The sequence below is a fragment of the Macrobrachium nipponense genome, chromosome 29 (genome assembly GCF_015104395.2).
Source record: "Macrobrachium nipponense isolate FS-2020 chromosome 29, ASM1510439v2, whole genome shotgun sequence".
Classification (NCBI taxonomy): Eukaryota; Metazoa; Arthropoda; class Malacostraca; order Decapoda; family Palaemonidae; genus Macrobrachium; species Macrobrachium nipponense.
In genome coordinates this window covers 7,592,711-7,606,762 of record NC_061092.1, presented here as the reverse complement: position 1 = coordinate 7,606,762, position 14,052 = coordinate 7,592,711, and the positions used below count along the sequence as shown (strand labels likewise).

General features: G+C 35.8%; 1 protein-coding gene across 12 annotated transcripts in view; it reads left to right on the top strand.

Annotated features, from left to right (window-relative positions):
- LOC135206083 (dihydropyrimidinase-like) overlaps positions 1-14,052 on the top strand; it is a 164,186-nt gene that overhangs the window by 38,630 nt on the left and 111,504 nt on the right. For 9 of the 12 annotated variants that reach the window (XM_064237287.1, XM_064237290.1, XM_064237288.1 and 6 more), the window contains one exon: positions 6,783-6,911. The exons of 2 other annotated variants lie outside the window; for them this stretch is intronic. In XM_064237287.1, coding sequence (XP_064093357.1) covers positions 6,783-6,911 — 129 coding nt within the window. Of the gene's footprint in view, positions 1-2,495; positions 2,636-6,782; positions 6,912-14,052 lie in introns of those variants that run through there. One more of the 12 variants, XM_064237296.1, reaches the window with a different exon arrangement.

Sequence of the window (14,052 nt, the reverse complement as noted above, 5' to 3'; positions counted from 1 at the left end):
TGTTTTAGATAGGTCTTTTTGTTTTTATTAAATATGGATTGCGAACATTTAGGTGAAGTGTTTGAATATTTAATTAACTGATAATCATAAGTGTGGCATCTGTATATTTCTTACGTGTTGAAAATGTATATATTTGTGTTTATTATTTATTGAATGGGGGTGTTGTATATAGGTCTTTTTGCGTTTATTAAACACGGATTGCGGACATTTAGGTGAAGTGTTTTGAATATTTAGTGAATGAAATATCCTAAGTAGGGCACCTGTATATGTATTACTGAGTGATTAGGCGTATTTGTAAATAGGACGGTGTTTATGTACTGTTTACTGAAAGAGTTGTAGCAGATTGGTCTTTTTGCATTTAGCAAATACGGATTTGGGTTTCTTTAGGTAGGGCCGAGTATATTTGTTAAATACCTATTAGGGTATTGAAAATAGGGCATTGTGTGAGGTCATGAACAGGTCACAGTTCTAAATACTGTTGAATTGGCGGCAACGTATATTGACCAATGGTATGGCATACGAGTGAATCAGAGATTCTACGCAACACGATACTGAATTTATGATAATTTAGATAAAAACAGATAAATTTCCGTTTCAGTTTAGATCGCTCATTGTCATTCGAACGAACCTAATTATGGCTTCAACGCTGATAAATTAACCAATCAACCCGTCTGTCCAGTAATCGATCAGAAAGGTCGGTTCATCGCTGATGTGACAATTAACCCTTTCAATAAAAAAAAAATGAATAGGCCTAACGTTATGTAACAGTTCGGGTCGAGCTCTTTAAAATCTGCATTTTAAGTCTTTTATAGCTGTCTATTCTTCTGCGTTCGAGCTTCAGGCTTTTTAATGGAAAAGGAATTAGAGAGAGAGAGAGAGAGAGAGAGAGAGAGAGCTTTATAAAGGCAAAGCTCTCGTGAGCCACTTTTAAAAGCCCAGTGGAGGTGCTTCAATTAGAGAGGGAAGTGGTTCAACAGCCCCCAATGAAGGGTTTGATTTCGGATGAGAGAGAGAGAGAGAGAGAGAGAGAATCAATATATGTACTGGTTAGAATTATTGGTCTGTATAGTTTTGAATAATATATATATATATATATATATATATATATATATATATATTTTATATTATATATATATATATAATATACATATATATATATATATATATATATATATTATATTATATATAATATATGTTATGTATATGTATGAATTATATATATTTAATTTTATATATATATATATATATAATATATTATATATATATATATATATATATATATATATATAGTGTATATAATAACGAAATTTTAAATCTCGTCTTCCGTTTTAAAAGGTAGCAATGGACCAGAGCGCCTAATTGGCAACTCTCTCTCTCTCTCTCTCTCTCTCTCTCTCTCTCTCTCTCTCTCTCGCACACCTCCCCCCTCCACCTCCCCCCTTCCATCCAAGGTCATCAAATCAGACACGGAACCTAAAAAAATATGCATTTATTTAAAGCAAAGTGTAAACTGAATAACTCAGGTTCTTAACAGAATAATTAAATGAAATGTTAAACTCAAAGTCCAAATAACTCAGATAGCCCTCACTAATTAATCAAACAACTAACATTAGTTTAGCCATAACATTAGGCACAGTCAATATAGTCAAAGATCATATGAAATAGAAGATCTCTGAAATAAATATTCAAATACAATCCAGCCACACTTTGGCCAAAGTAAAATATGATTACCCATTCAACACAGTATGCACTATCACTTCTCCAAAAACACTTTTGCAGAACCCATCTTGGCTTCTCGCCTCTCTTGTACAGATCTCCCCTTTCTGGTAATGCTACATCTCATTATGTAGGAAAAGGCTTGCACGTATGCACGAACTCACACCCATTGTCCACACCCAAGAACTGCCCAGAACCAGATTCACAAAGCACCCCTGTATCAAGAGCTCACAGCAACAGGACATGTACGCCACTCAAAAAGACATGTCAGCATTCCTAAGCTCGTCACCTCAAACACTCTGTCTCTAGGGAAGTTAAATGATGAGTCCACTTTCCAAGAAACGTCACAATACATCACATTACAATGGTATACTAAACATATCTTAGCAAATCCCTCTTTTATGTAACATATATATATATATATGTGATAAGTAAAGGACGTTGCGTCGAAAGATCTTGCAGCTACTCCGTTGTTTCACTTTCCTTCGCGGCTTATACCTTTATATATAATATATATATATATATATATATATATATATATATACTATATAAATACACACGAGAGAGAGAGAGGAGAGAGAGGTGAGGGTGATCGTGTGTATGCTTATAATATAATATCAAGCAAAACAGAACATGATTCTGAAAGTCTTTCGTATGTCCGATTGTCTGTGTAAGTGTGACAAACACAGTTGCGTAGATTTAGGTCTTCCCGATAACATCCGTGTGCTCTTGATTCAATTAACTGGATCCCCCCCCCCTACCCCCCACCCCCACCCCCCCTCAGCGTTTGGTCGGTTTTGTAAGCTAGTTCGAGATGACTGAGTAGGCCAAGTTGTGCAGCCGGCAGTGTAGTGTGAAGTGTGTTTTTGATCGTACGTAGGCACTGGTGCTTTTGCTTTCTGTGGAGAGATCGAGATAGGTAAGGTTGCAAAAAATATTTTGGGCCGGTAGGAGACATTAGGTTCATGAGGTGCACAACTTGAATGGTGACTGACCTGCCTCCTCCTCCTCCTCCTCCTCCTCCTCCTCCTCCTCCTCCTCTTCTTCTTCTTCTTCTTCTGCTTCTTCTTCTTCTTCTGCTTCTTCTTTTTCTTCTTCTTCTCCCAAAATGCTCCGCCTAAAGGAAGCTTCTTTGGCATAGCGAAAGGGCATAAGGTCATCTTCCTGAAAGTAATCTCTGGATCCCAACCGTGGACCTCGTTGTTGCCTTTGCAAGTCGTAGAGACATGTTTCCCATATCTGAGTACGTTTGAAAGATGGAATTAGTGTAAAAAAAAATGCAAAAGTAACGTGTCCAGCCTTCATATTTTTTTATTATTATTATTATTTTTGTATAGACCTATGTTTAATGATTCAAAAAAAAAAATTGAAGGAAACCGAATCTTCAAGAGAATACTTTTCTAGAATTTGTTCAATTGAATGGTTTAAAGAAATAACATTAATTAGGACCTGTATTATTTGTGCATATCTGTTGATGGTGCTAAATCCATTTATATGAATAAATGTAAGATTTGAAAAGGAAGGCGTTCTAGTGGACATTATATTGAATGCTTTAAAGAAATAACATTAATTAGAGTGTATTATTGGTGCATATCTGTTGATAGTGCTAAATCCATTTATATGAATAAATGTAATATTTTAAATTTTAAAAGGACGTCGATCCAGTTGATACTATAAAAAAATATTTACGTCCTGAGTAAATTCACCCATGAATTGAATACCTTTATTCGTGTTAAAAACACGTAAAACTCAGGTCTCCTTCATATATAATGGCTCTTCGTATGTTTGTAGCGCAGCTCACTTCCTCCTTCAGCTGTCTCTTCAGTCCACTGGTAGTCCTTATCAAGCTCTGCAGTTCTTACGATCATTTTCACGCATGATAAGATAGTTTGTGTTTAGCGCACGGCACGAGAAGGTTTTGTTCCGCTTTATTTCTTAGATTAATTTTGTTTTCTTTTTTCTGTTTTAGCGCCTTCAGACCCGTTTCATATTCTCTTTTCTTCCGTCGGACTTTCCACCTTCTCCAGCGATTGTTTCATAGTGCAACTACGAGGTTTTCCTCCTGTTACACCTTTTGAACCTTTACCGCCAATCTCCCTATCAGCGCTGAATGCCCTTATAGGTCCCAGTGCTTGGCCTTTTGCCTAAATCCTATATTCTATTGTATTCTTGAGCGCCTTCAGCACTCCCGGTTGCCGTGAATGCATCATTGGCGAGATATCTGAGGAAGTTGGAAACAGTCATTGGTGACTCTTATGGTTAAATCATGATATATTGGCCATGAAGGTTTTCAGCGTTGATGCGCAAGTATTTACAAATTGTAGACGATGTTTTCTATAAGATTCTTTTTAGTCTTATGTGGCAAACTTATCGATTAGGAATGACCTTGTTGTTTCCCAGACGGTTTTATCAAAGGTAATATCTTATTGTATTTCGTTTGTTTGTATGGTGTTTTTACGTTGCACGGAACCAGTGGTTTTTCAGCAACGGGACCAACGGCTTAATGTGACTTCTGAACCACGTCGAGAGTGAACTTCTATCACCAGAAATACACACATCTCTGACACCTCAATGGAATGCCCGAGATCGAACTCGCGGCCACCGAGATGACAGACCAAGACCATACCGATCACGCCAATTAGGAGGTCTTATTGTATTTCAAGAGACTGAACGTAAATATGAAAGGCAGTTCCTCCACTTGCTCGATCGTAAAAGTAATGGCAGCTAATATTTCTCTCAAAAGATTTGAATATGCATTTGAACATCGACACACCATGAAAACTTAATTAACAGGTATCACAACATAGATCCATCGTCATGCATCATTAAATTATTCATGTGAGCTAAAGGTGCCAGTATTCATGGAAACGTGCCTGTGAAGGCATTATGCTAATAGACCTAAGTAGCCTTGACCTAGACAGAGAGAGAGAGAGAGAGAGAATCCGTTGTCAGCGGTTCCAATTGAGAAACTACTGTCGTAATTATAGTTTGTTTAGAGATAGTTTATAATCACTTCTGCGTGGATGAGGTCACGATTCTTTCATTTTGTGGCAAAAGTATAACGATGGGAATGAAATCAAATTTGTTTTTTATTTTAAAATATGACTATTGATAATAGTCTCGATAGTAGAAATTGCAGCCGCGTTCCTAATATTAATGGTGCTAATCACTGGAGAAGGGAATGTCAGGAAATTACGAGTGCTAATATTGAAGTATTTTGTGAGTATATATGTATATGTGTGTATGTATATATATGTATCTATCTATCTATCTATCTATCTATATATATATATATATATATTGAATATATATATATTATATATATATATATGAATATATTCATGAAGATACATTATATATATATATATATATATATATATATATATATATATATATATATATATATAATAGTGTAAATCTTCTATGTTTTAAGCCCAATTCATAGAGGTCAGTTTGTAAAGGCATATTTGGGAGAAAAAAATTCACGGACGATACATTAGTAAAAAATATGAATCATTAAACAGGTGAGACGGGGAACACATCGCAAACCGCAGAGGTATTTGGGTGAAAGAGCGATATTGGAATTTTTGAAATATTCTAAGCCCAATTCTCCTTCACCGAAGTGAGTTGTGTGAGTGGTTGAGACGAGTGTTTGTTCTTGCGTGCAGACAGTCCTCCTTGTTGTGAGCGGATTGCTTTCTGCCTCTGCTACGTCTCCGTTTCTTGGTAGAAAGATTTGTAGTCCGTCTGTGAATTCCTGAGACTTTTAAAAAGTGTTATTCACAATTACTTCTGTTCGGCTCTGGGATCTTTCGTATAGGACGAATGGGGGACTCCTGGAGAGGTCGAGAATGGGAAGGACTCGACGATTTTTTTTGGAACTGTTACGACAGTTAAGGAAAATGTAGAACTGTGTTAACTTGCTCAAATGGAGAATTTTAAAGATGACAGATTGGTAATAAGACTTTACAGTTCGGAATAACTCGTCGATGGAGAGTGAAAATGTCAACGAGACTGCTAATTTGTAAGGGAGAAGTTACCCCACCAAATTTTACCTGTTTTGTAGAGTACGGAAAAAAGAAATTAAAACTTTTACTGTACCTTTTCAATTTAGACAGTCCCCCTCGTAAATTGAGTGGATAAGGAAGCCTCTGATGTCAAGGTTTTGCATAACATACAAAACAAGAGTATTGTGAATTAGATAATAAGAAAATACGATTCCTGAAGCTTTTGCGTTCGCATGCGTTTAGCATTGATTTTGTAAGACTCCGAATGTGCTTTCTAACATCTGTAGCTTTTGAGGTTTTGTGTGGTTTGCTTTCAAGCTTCTCTGAAGGGGCGACCCACGTATACCATGGCCATGCCCTTGAAACATGCCCTGTCTATGGTGAACCACTGAGTATATATATGTTTAGAGCGTCTCCGAGTTTCCGAATGAGTAATATATGACATCCAGATGATTGTTGAGGTCTTTGAATAAAAAAAAACTCACGTGACCCATTCTCTTATACAAGCAGTCGTATGGTATCCATTCTGGTTGTGTATAGAACCTTAACAAGTTTCTTTTTTTAAGTTTACGTGTTGCAGTAACCTCGTATGATTTTGACATTAATTGTAAATTATGGTACATTCCTACCAATATTTTATTTTTTACTTATTTATTTATTTATTTGTTTATTTTTGCAGTATTCTTTAATGAATCTAAAATCAAAATTATAAACTTGTTCTTGGTCTTCTGAGAATTTCATTCCATCCAAAAACGTTGAATTCCCTAAAAAATGTCTACTGTTCTAATACTAGTAGAATTTCAGTTGGTCAATATACTAACAGAATTTCAATTGATTAATGACCATATAATAGTAGAATTTCAATTGATTAATGACGATATAATTGTAGAATTTCAATTGATTAAAGCCCACATACTAATAGACTTTCAATTGATTAATGACCATGCATACAGGGGCCCCCCGAACCCCCTTAGTCGCCAGTGCATTACTAAACAAATGTTTACCGCTTCCTGGCTTCCATTGACGTGTGTCTCTTCTTCTTCTTCTTCGTGATTTTAGCGCGACATGGATGCCAGCAGCGACGAGGGAGTTGTGACTGAGGAGGTCATCGTGCCCCGACGGGCGGGGCAGGCCTCCGCCGAGCCCTGGGACGTCCTGTCTCCCGTCGACATCGAAGACGGATCTGGGGTAAGTATGAGATTTAAAAAAAAAAAAAAAAAGTTCCGTTGTGTGTGTGTGTGTTTTTTTTTTATATTTTTTTTTAAGACTTTTCTGATGACAGCACGTATTATTTTTGAAGCTTGAAACCAGATGCTTTCTGTTTTTATTTATTTATTTATTTATTTGTTTATTTGTTTATTTAAGGGAAATGAGATCTTCTCATTTAATCTGTCGTTTAAAACAGAATGTATTGTCTGTTGACTTGCATGGTTATTATTATTTATTCTGAATTGAACCGCAAGATATATATATATATATATATATATATATATATATATAGTATATATATATACTATATATAATATATATAAGTATGTATGTATGTATGTATATATATACTACATATATATGTATATATCAATATATATTATATGTATGTATGTATGTATATACATATTATATATATATATATATATATATATATATATATATGATATATAAAATATATATAGATATATATATATGTATATATATATAGATAATATATATATGTATATATATAATGTTTATGCATACATATATACACAAACATGTGTATTGGGTAAGTACTGGAAATTGAGTCGTTTCAAAATAAAGGAGTGGGGCCTCACCTATAAGCCCTATGGAATGATGTATAGTTCGTGATACAGTTCTGCTTAGCTGGGCTTGATATTCGCACAGTCATAGGAAGGAAATTCAGTATGTCCCACTTACTGTCAAGCTTTGGAATTCTCTTTCCGCTTCATGTTTCCCTTGCTCGTAACCTCTCTTCTTTTAGGAGGTTGGTCTATCGTTTCCTATTAGTCTGTTCCCCCTTCGGGTCTAGGCAAGATAAGTATGTCCTAAGAAATGCGTTCACACTACAGTAAGACATGTCGTTAGAAATGCGTTCACACTACATTAAGACATGTCTTAAGAGATGCGTTAACACTACAGTAAGACATGTCGTAAGAAATGCGTTCACACTACAGCAAGACATGTCTTAAGAGATGCGTTCACACTACAGCAAGACATGTCTTTAAGAAATGCTTTCACACTACAGCAAGACATGTCTTAAGAGATGCGTTCACACTACAGCAAGACATGTCTTTAAGAAATGCTTTCACACTACAGTAAGACATGTCTTAAGAAATGCGTTCACACTACAGTTAGACATGTCTTAAGAGATGCGTTCACACTACATTAAGACATGTCTTAAAGACACGTCGGAAACGTATCACGTATGTCAACCATGCAACCCTTGTAACGAGGCTGTAATATTGAGAATTAAAGGTAGTGTTGATAATATTTAACCCTGTACAGGAATATATTTAACACTACTATGGGTTTTGTTTCTCCACAACAACAACAACAACAACAATAATAATAATAATAATAATAATAATAATAATAATAATAATAATAATAATAATATATTTCCTTGCTGTCTAAGTGACTCCCGATAATTCTGAGTATAAAAAAGAATTTTGCTCTTCCTCAAAAAATATTTTTTCAAGATGTTTTTGAGTGAAAGAAACGTAGGGATTTATCCGACATTTTAGACGAAAGTTCTCGGAGATCATGAAATCCAGTTAGCGAATTTTTACCATATTGTGATATCAGTGACGTATTTTTATTATTGACGTATTTTTCTGATACAGAGGCCATTCCAAGGAGACCGGTTATTGATCTTATCCCTTGAGTCTTTGTCTTGGGCAGCTTCCAAGCGATAATTGTGACATGATGAAGAATTGATTCGGTGGAGTCATGGGTCCGAATATAATATATATATATATATATATATATATATATATATATATATATATATATATATATATATATATATGATATTTATATTGCATAAAGAATCATTCCTCCCTCAAAAAAAGAAAGAAGTATTTTGGTAATATTTTATACCTAAGATATACCAATTTCTGTTTTGCTCTGGCATACTAATTGTTGTGGATATTCTACGCCAATTATATCTCGCTCAGTGTCGTATTTACCGTTATATCTTCCTTAATTTTCATTTCTCCATCATATTCACAGTTATATGCATTTTGGTGATATACTCATCTTCAATTCCAGTTCATTGATATACGCAGCGTTATAAGTCGTTCCTTGATATACTCATCTTTATATCCACCTCAGTGATACACGGTGTCTTATGCTTTTTGGTGATATACTCATTTTTATATCCCATGCAGTGATATTCTCAGTCTTATACCCTACTCGTATATACTCATCTTTATGTCTCATACATTGATATTTCTCAGTCTTATACCCCACTCGTATATATCTCATCTTTATATCCCCCATCAGTGATATTCTCATCCCTATACCCCACTCGTATATACTCCTTCTTTATATCCCCCATCAGTGATATTCTCAGCCTTATACCCCACTCGTATATACTCATCTTTAAGTCTTATACAGTGATATTCTCAGTCTTATACCCCACTCGTATATACTCATCTTTATATCCCATACAGTGATATTCTCAGTCTTATACCCTACTCGTATCTTTATATCCCATAAAGTGATGTTCTCAGCCTTATACCCTACTCGTATCTTTATATCCCATACAGTGATATTCTCAGCCTTATACCCTACTCGTATCTTTATATCCCATAAAGTGATGTTCTCAGCCTTATACCCTACTCGTATCTTTATATCCCATACAGTGATATTCTCAGCCTTATACCCTACTCGTATCTTTATATCCCATACAGTGATGTTCTCAGCCTTATACCCCACTCGTATATACTCATCTTTATATCCTCCTTCAGTGATGGACGCAGCAGCGTTATAACCCACCGGTTATAAAAACCCTTGGTCATTGTCTCGCCCTTCATTTCACATGCAGGCAAGTTCCTTCCAGGAGCAACGCTCTCGCTAGAGAGCCTCTGATTAAACTGTTCTCAGATTTACGACATCCGGTCACTGGATTTCTTTCCGGTCGTTCGTGACCTTTGCTATACTCGACGCGTCGAGAGCCTGGGTTGTGTGGATGGAGTCCTTTTTCTGGATTTATGGATATGGATGTCAGGCCCTTCTGGATTTTCAGTGGATCTCTTAGTATATGGATATCGTGGATATTGTGTTTGGATGGCGTGAATGTCTGGGTCCAGCATTTTTTTACTTTTTTTTCAGATTTGTGAATGATTTTAAAGGAGGGTTTCAATATCTCTTCTCTCTCTCTCTCTCTCTCTCTCTCTCTCTCTCTCTCTCTCTCTCTCTCATGTGATAAAGTTGAAGTTTATATATGTAGGTATTCTGTTTTTATTATATTGCATTTAAAAGTTGTGTGTCTGCAAACGTGTATGTGTGCAGATTTGGTGTTTATGTGTTTGTGCATGTATGAAAGTCGCGTATGTGCTCGCGTTTGAGTATAGCATACATATATAAAATGCGTATGCAAAATATTCATGTATGTTTTCACAGCTTGTGGGCATGTGTATATAACCTGTGTATCCACGTTGTGTATGTGTAGTATATCCTTGTATGTGTTAACAGTTTGGGATTGTGTTTGTGTGTACATAACCTGTGGGTATATATAGACGTATATATTATATAAATATATCGTATACACATATATTATAATTATATATATATATATAATCAGAATTATATATATATAATTATAATATATGTATACGATATATAAAACATGGCGTATTCATTTTAATTTTCTCAATGTGACCGTAGGTTTTAGCACGAGCCCCCGAGTAAGCTGGAGGTCGAATCACGCCTTGCTATCGATCAATGCACATGCACTATCATAAACCAGACCGTCAAATTACCAGGGCATTCAATCAATCACTCGATCCGATTCAATCCATCTCTCTCTATCCGATTGAGTCGACCATCCTTCTAGTTTTATCCCTCCATCCAGGGACTCTCCTTAACCTGACGTCCTTCTTCCTCGGACACGTGACTAATCAGTCTCATCTCCGGGATGAGACGGAGGATTCATCGATTTTACAAAAGATCTGCGGCAGGACGCACAGAAACAACGCGCATCGCTGCACACAAACGCCGTCACAAACCGTGTACACGTATACAGGTTATATGCACAAACACACGACCACAAAATTTCCCCACGTAAAAGGCCGTATCATGCATTCTCGACGTTTGTGTGTGTGTGTGTGTGTATATATATATATATATATATATATATATATATATATATATATATAGATATATATATATATATAATTAATATCATTAATATAATTTAATTTAATATTAGATATTTTATTTATATTTATTGGATATTTAAGTAAGTATAATTTTCTAATGGAATTAGCAGTTCCATGAAGCAGGCTGACTGTACTCACCTTCTGTCAATCAGTAAAGCACCATCATTCGTCTCATTACTTCGACCCAGACAAAGTACACACACACACCAAGATCTATAGATTGGTACACACGCCTCACTCCTCCGGTCGTCAAAATGATCGCGGCTAACCACTCAGAGACTACTTAAAATTCTCGTTGCTCTCTTTGCACGGATAGTTGGCCTCCGTAACTACTTCTCGGTTCGTAACTGCCTTTTTGGTATCTGTCTGCGGATGGCTGAATTTTCCATTGATGTTGGTCTCTCGAGAACCTGTTTTACGGTCTTCCAGAGTCTACGCGGTTTGTCGTGACTGTTGTACGCCGTTGTTTTTAAATGAAGTTAGTTACGCGCTGCTATCGTCGCTGTTAGGTAGAATTCGTATTTTGATGTACATCTTTTATTCCCTGAGGGATTTTTACCCTGAGTATTCTGTTTTTTTTTTGTTTTTTCTTCTTTTTTTTTGGGTTTTTTTTTGGGGGGAAGGGGGGGGGGGGGAGTTGTGGAATGAGGTTGCTAGCCTTTCTGTCTGGCCGTAAGACACAAAGGTTCGAACCTGGCCCCACTGAATGGTGAGGAGAGTATCGTGGCTGCTTTATATATATATAATATATATATATATATATATATATATATATTTTTTTACTATATATATATATATATACATACACATACACATACACATGCTGAATTACACATTGTCCGTATACACACGATTAAGTAATGCGCAAAATGCTCGGAAATTAACTTGACTTTTGAAGAGATCATCTTTTTTCCTCAACATCATTTTTGTGCTCTGTGGGATTGTTCCTAATATATATATATATATATATATATTATATATATATATATATATATATATATATATATATGTGTGTGTGTGTGTGTATATATATATATATATATATATATATATATGTGTGTGTGTGTGTGTGTGTGTGTGTGTGTGTGAAAGGCCTAGGGTTTTGATTAATAATATATTGCCAATATGTTCGCTGTGACCTATTGGAATGTGGAGAAGCAACGACCCGAGAAAGCTGACGAATGGGTTTCTGTCGGTGGCGTGAGATAAAACTGCTTAGTTAGACAAGTCATTGTACGACAGTTATGAACTCTTCTCAAAGTGCCTTTGTGAAACTGGATGCAGCCAGTAAATGTGAGGCGCTAACGAACTGTGCATTCGTATGTGCGTGTGCGCCTCTTCCTTTTAAAATCTATGATACCCAAGTCTATGGGGGGATTTTGATAGAGGCGTCTTCGAGAGAAAGGTAAGATGCCATGGTGCTCTTTTTATAATATATAGTGCTTTAAATAGTCCGGTTGCATGGGTGAGTTGAATTACTTTAGCCAAAGGGGTGGCTTGGTGTCTGTTTGACATTTTTATAAGAATATCTAATCTTTGATTTTGTTGCTAAACTTATGGGTACTTACGAGTGTGTTTCTCGTGTCTTTGAAACAGACGGTTCTGGCAAAGGGGGAACGAGAGTCTTAGGGGGACAGAGAGTCCCCGATGGATAATAGACATTTTGGTGTGACTATATTTACTGTTTAGACATTTTGATAGTGGGGTTAACTGAGTTAAGTTAGTCTGTGAGACTTGATCTAGACTTGATTTACTGTCTTTCCATTGTCAAATAAATAGTTATTTTTTATACAACTTGGCTGTCATTTTGATTACCTGACAGAATGGAGAGAAAGAGATTGTCAGAGGAGAGAGAGAGAAAGTTGTTGAGAGAGAGAGAGAGAGAGGAGTTGCCGAGAGAGAGAGAGAGAGAGAGAGAGAGAGAGAGAGAGAGAGAGGGGGGGGGGGGGGCTGTGTGTATTAGTTTGCCTTGGCGCTCGAGTTACACGTTTACCAAATGAATAATGAGGAAATAACCTCATTACATATGTGTAATATATAAATATAATATATATAATATATAAATAATATATATATATAATATATATATATATATATATATGTGTGTGTGTGTGTGTGTGTGTGTGTGTGTGTATGTGTATGTGTATAGCCATTTAACACGGCCAATCCAGGTTATTTTTTATACCCCGGTTATTTACGAGTATATTTTTATCTTAGGGATGAGGGGAGCTTTTGCAATGTTTTATCTCCATCAAAGCGTAAAGCGCGTTTTGTTCTATGCTACGAAAAACTGGTTTCCTGGTCGGTGTGTCTTTGACTCCGCCCGGCAGTAAAGAACTTCGTAATATTTGCTGTTTATTATTATTATTTTTTTTTTTCTAATTTGTAGTCTGGTACTTTTGATGTGCTTGTTTATTGTCATGTGTTTACGATTCTCTGTGTAAATTATATATGTATATATATACACATTTGTTTAACATAAAGAATTTAATAGTATTTGCTGTTTCTGTTTATGATTTCCATGATTTCATTTGTTTCACTGTTGCTCCAACTGTACTACCACCACCACCACACCACCACCACCACTACTACTACTACTACTATACTACTACTACTACTACTACTACTACTAATAATAATAATAATAATAATAATAATAATAATAATAATAATGTTGCCTATATGGTTCTAAATTTCCCACGAGATTGAAGAATCCTGAGATAAGACTAGTCCCACAGTTTGAACATCACACCTACCAGTATAACCACGCCGGGGAGAAGGAGGAGGAGGCCCTACGCTCTACTTCCCTTACCTGAGTTCCTTCCTTTACTCCTTGAATGCCCTGAGGCTGTTTCTCATTAAAGCACGTATTTCCACATCCTTCACGTGCCATCTTACTTTTTTTTTTTTTTTGACACTTCCTGTCAACACCAAACCCCTTCTTCTTC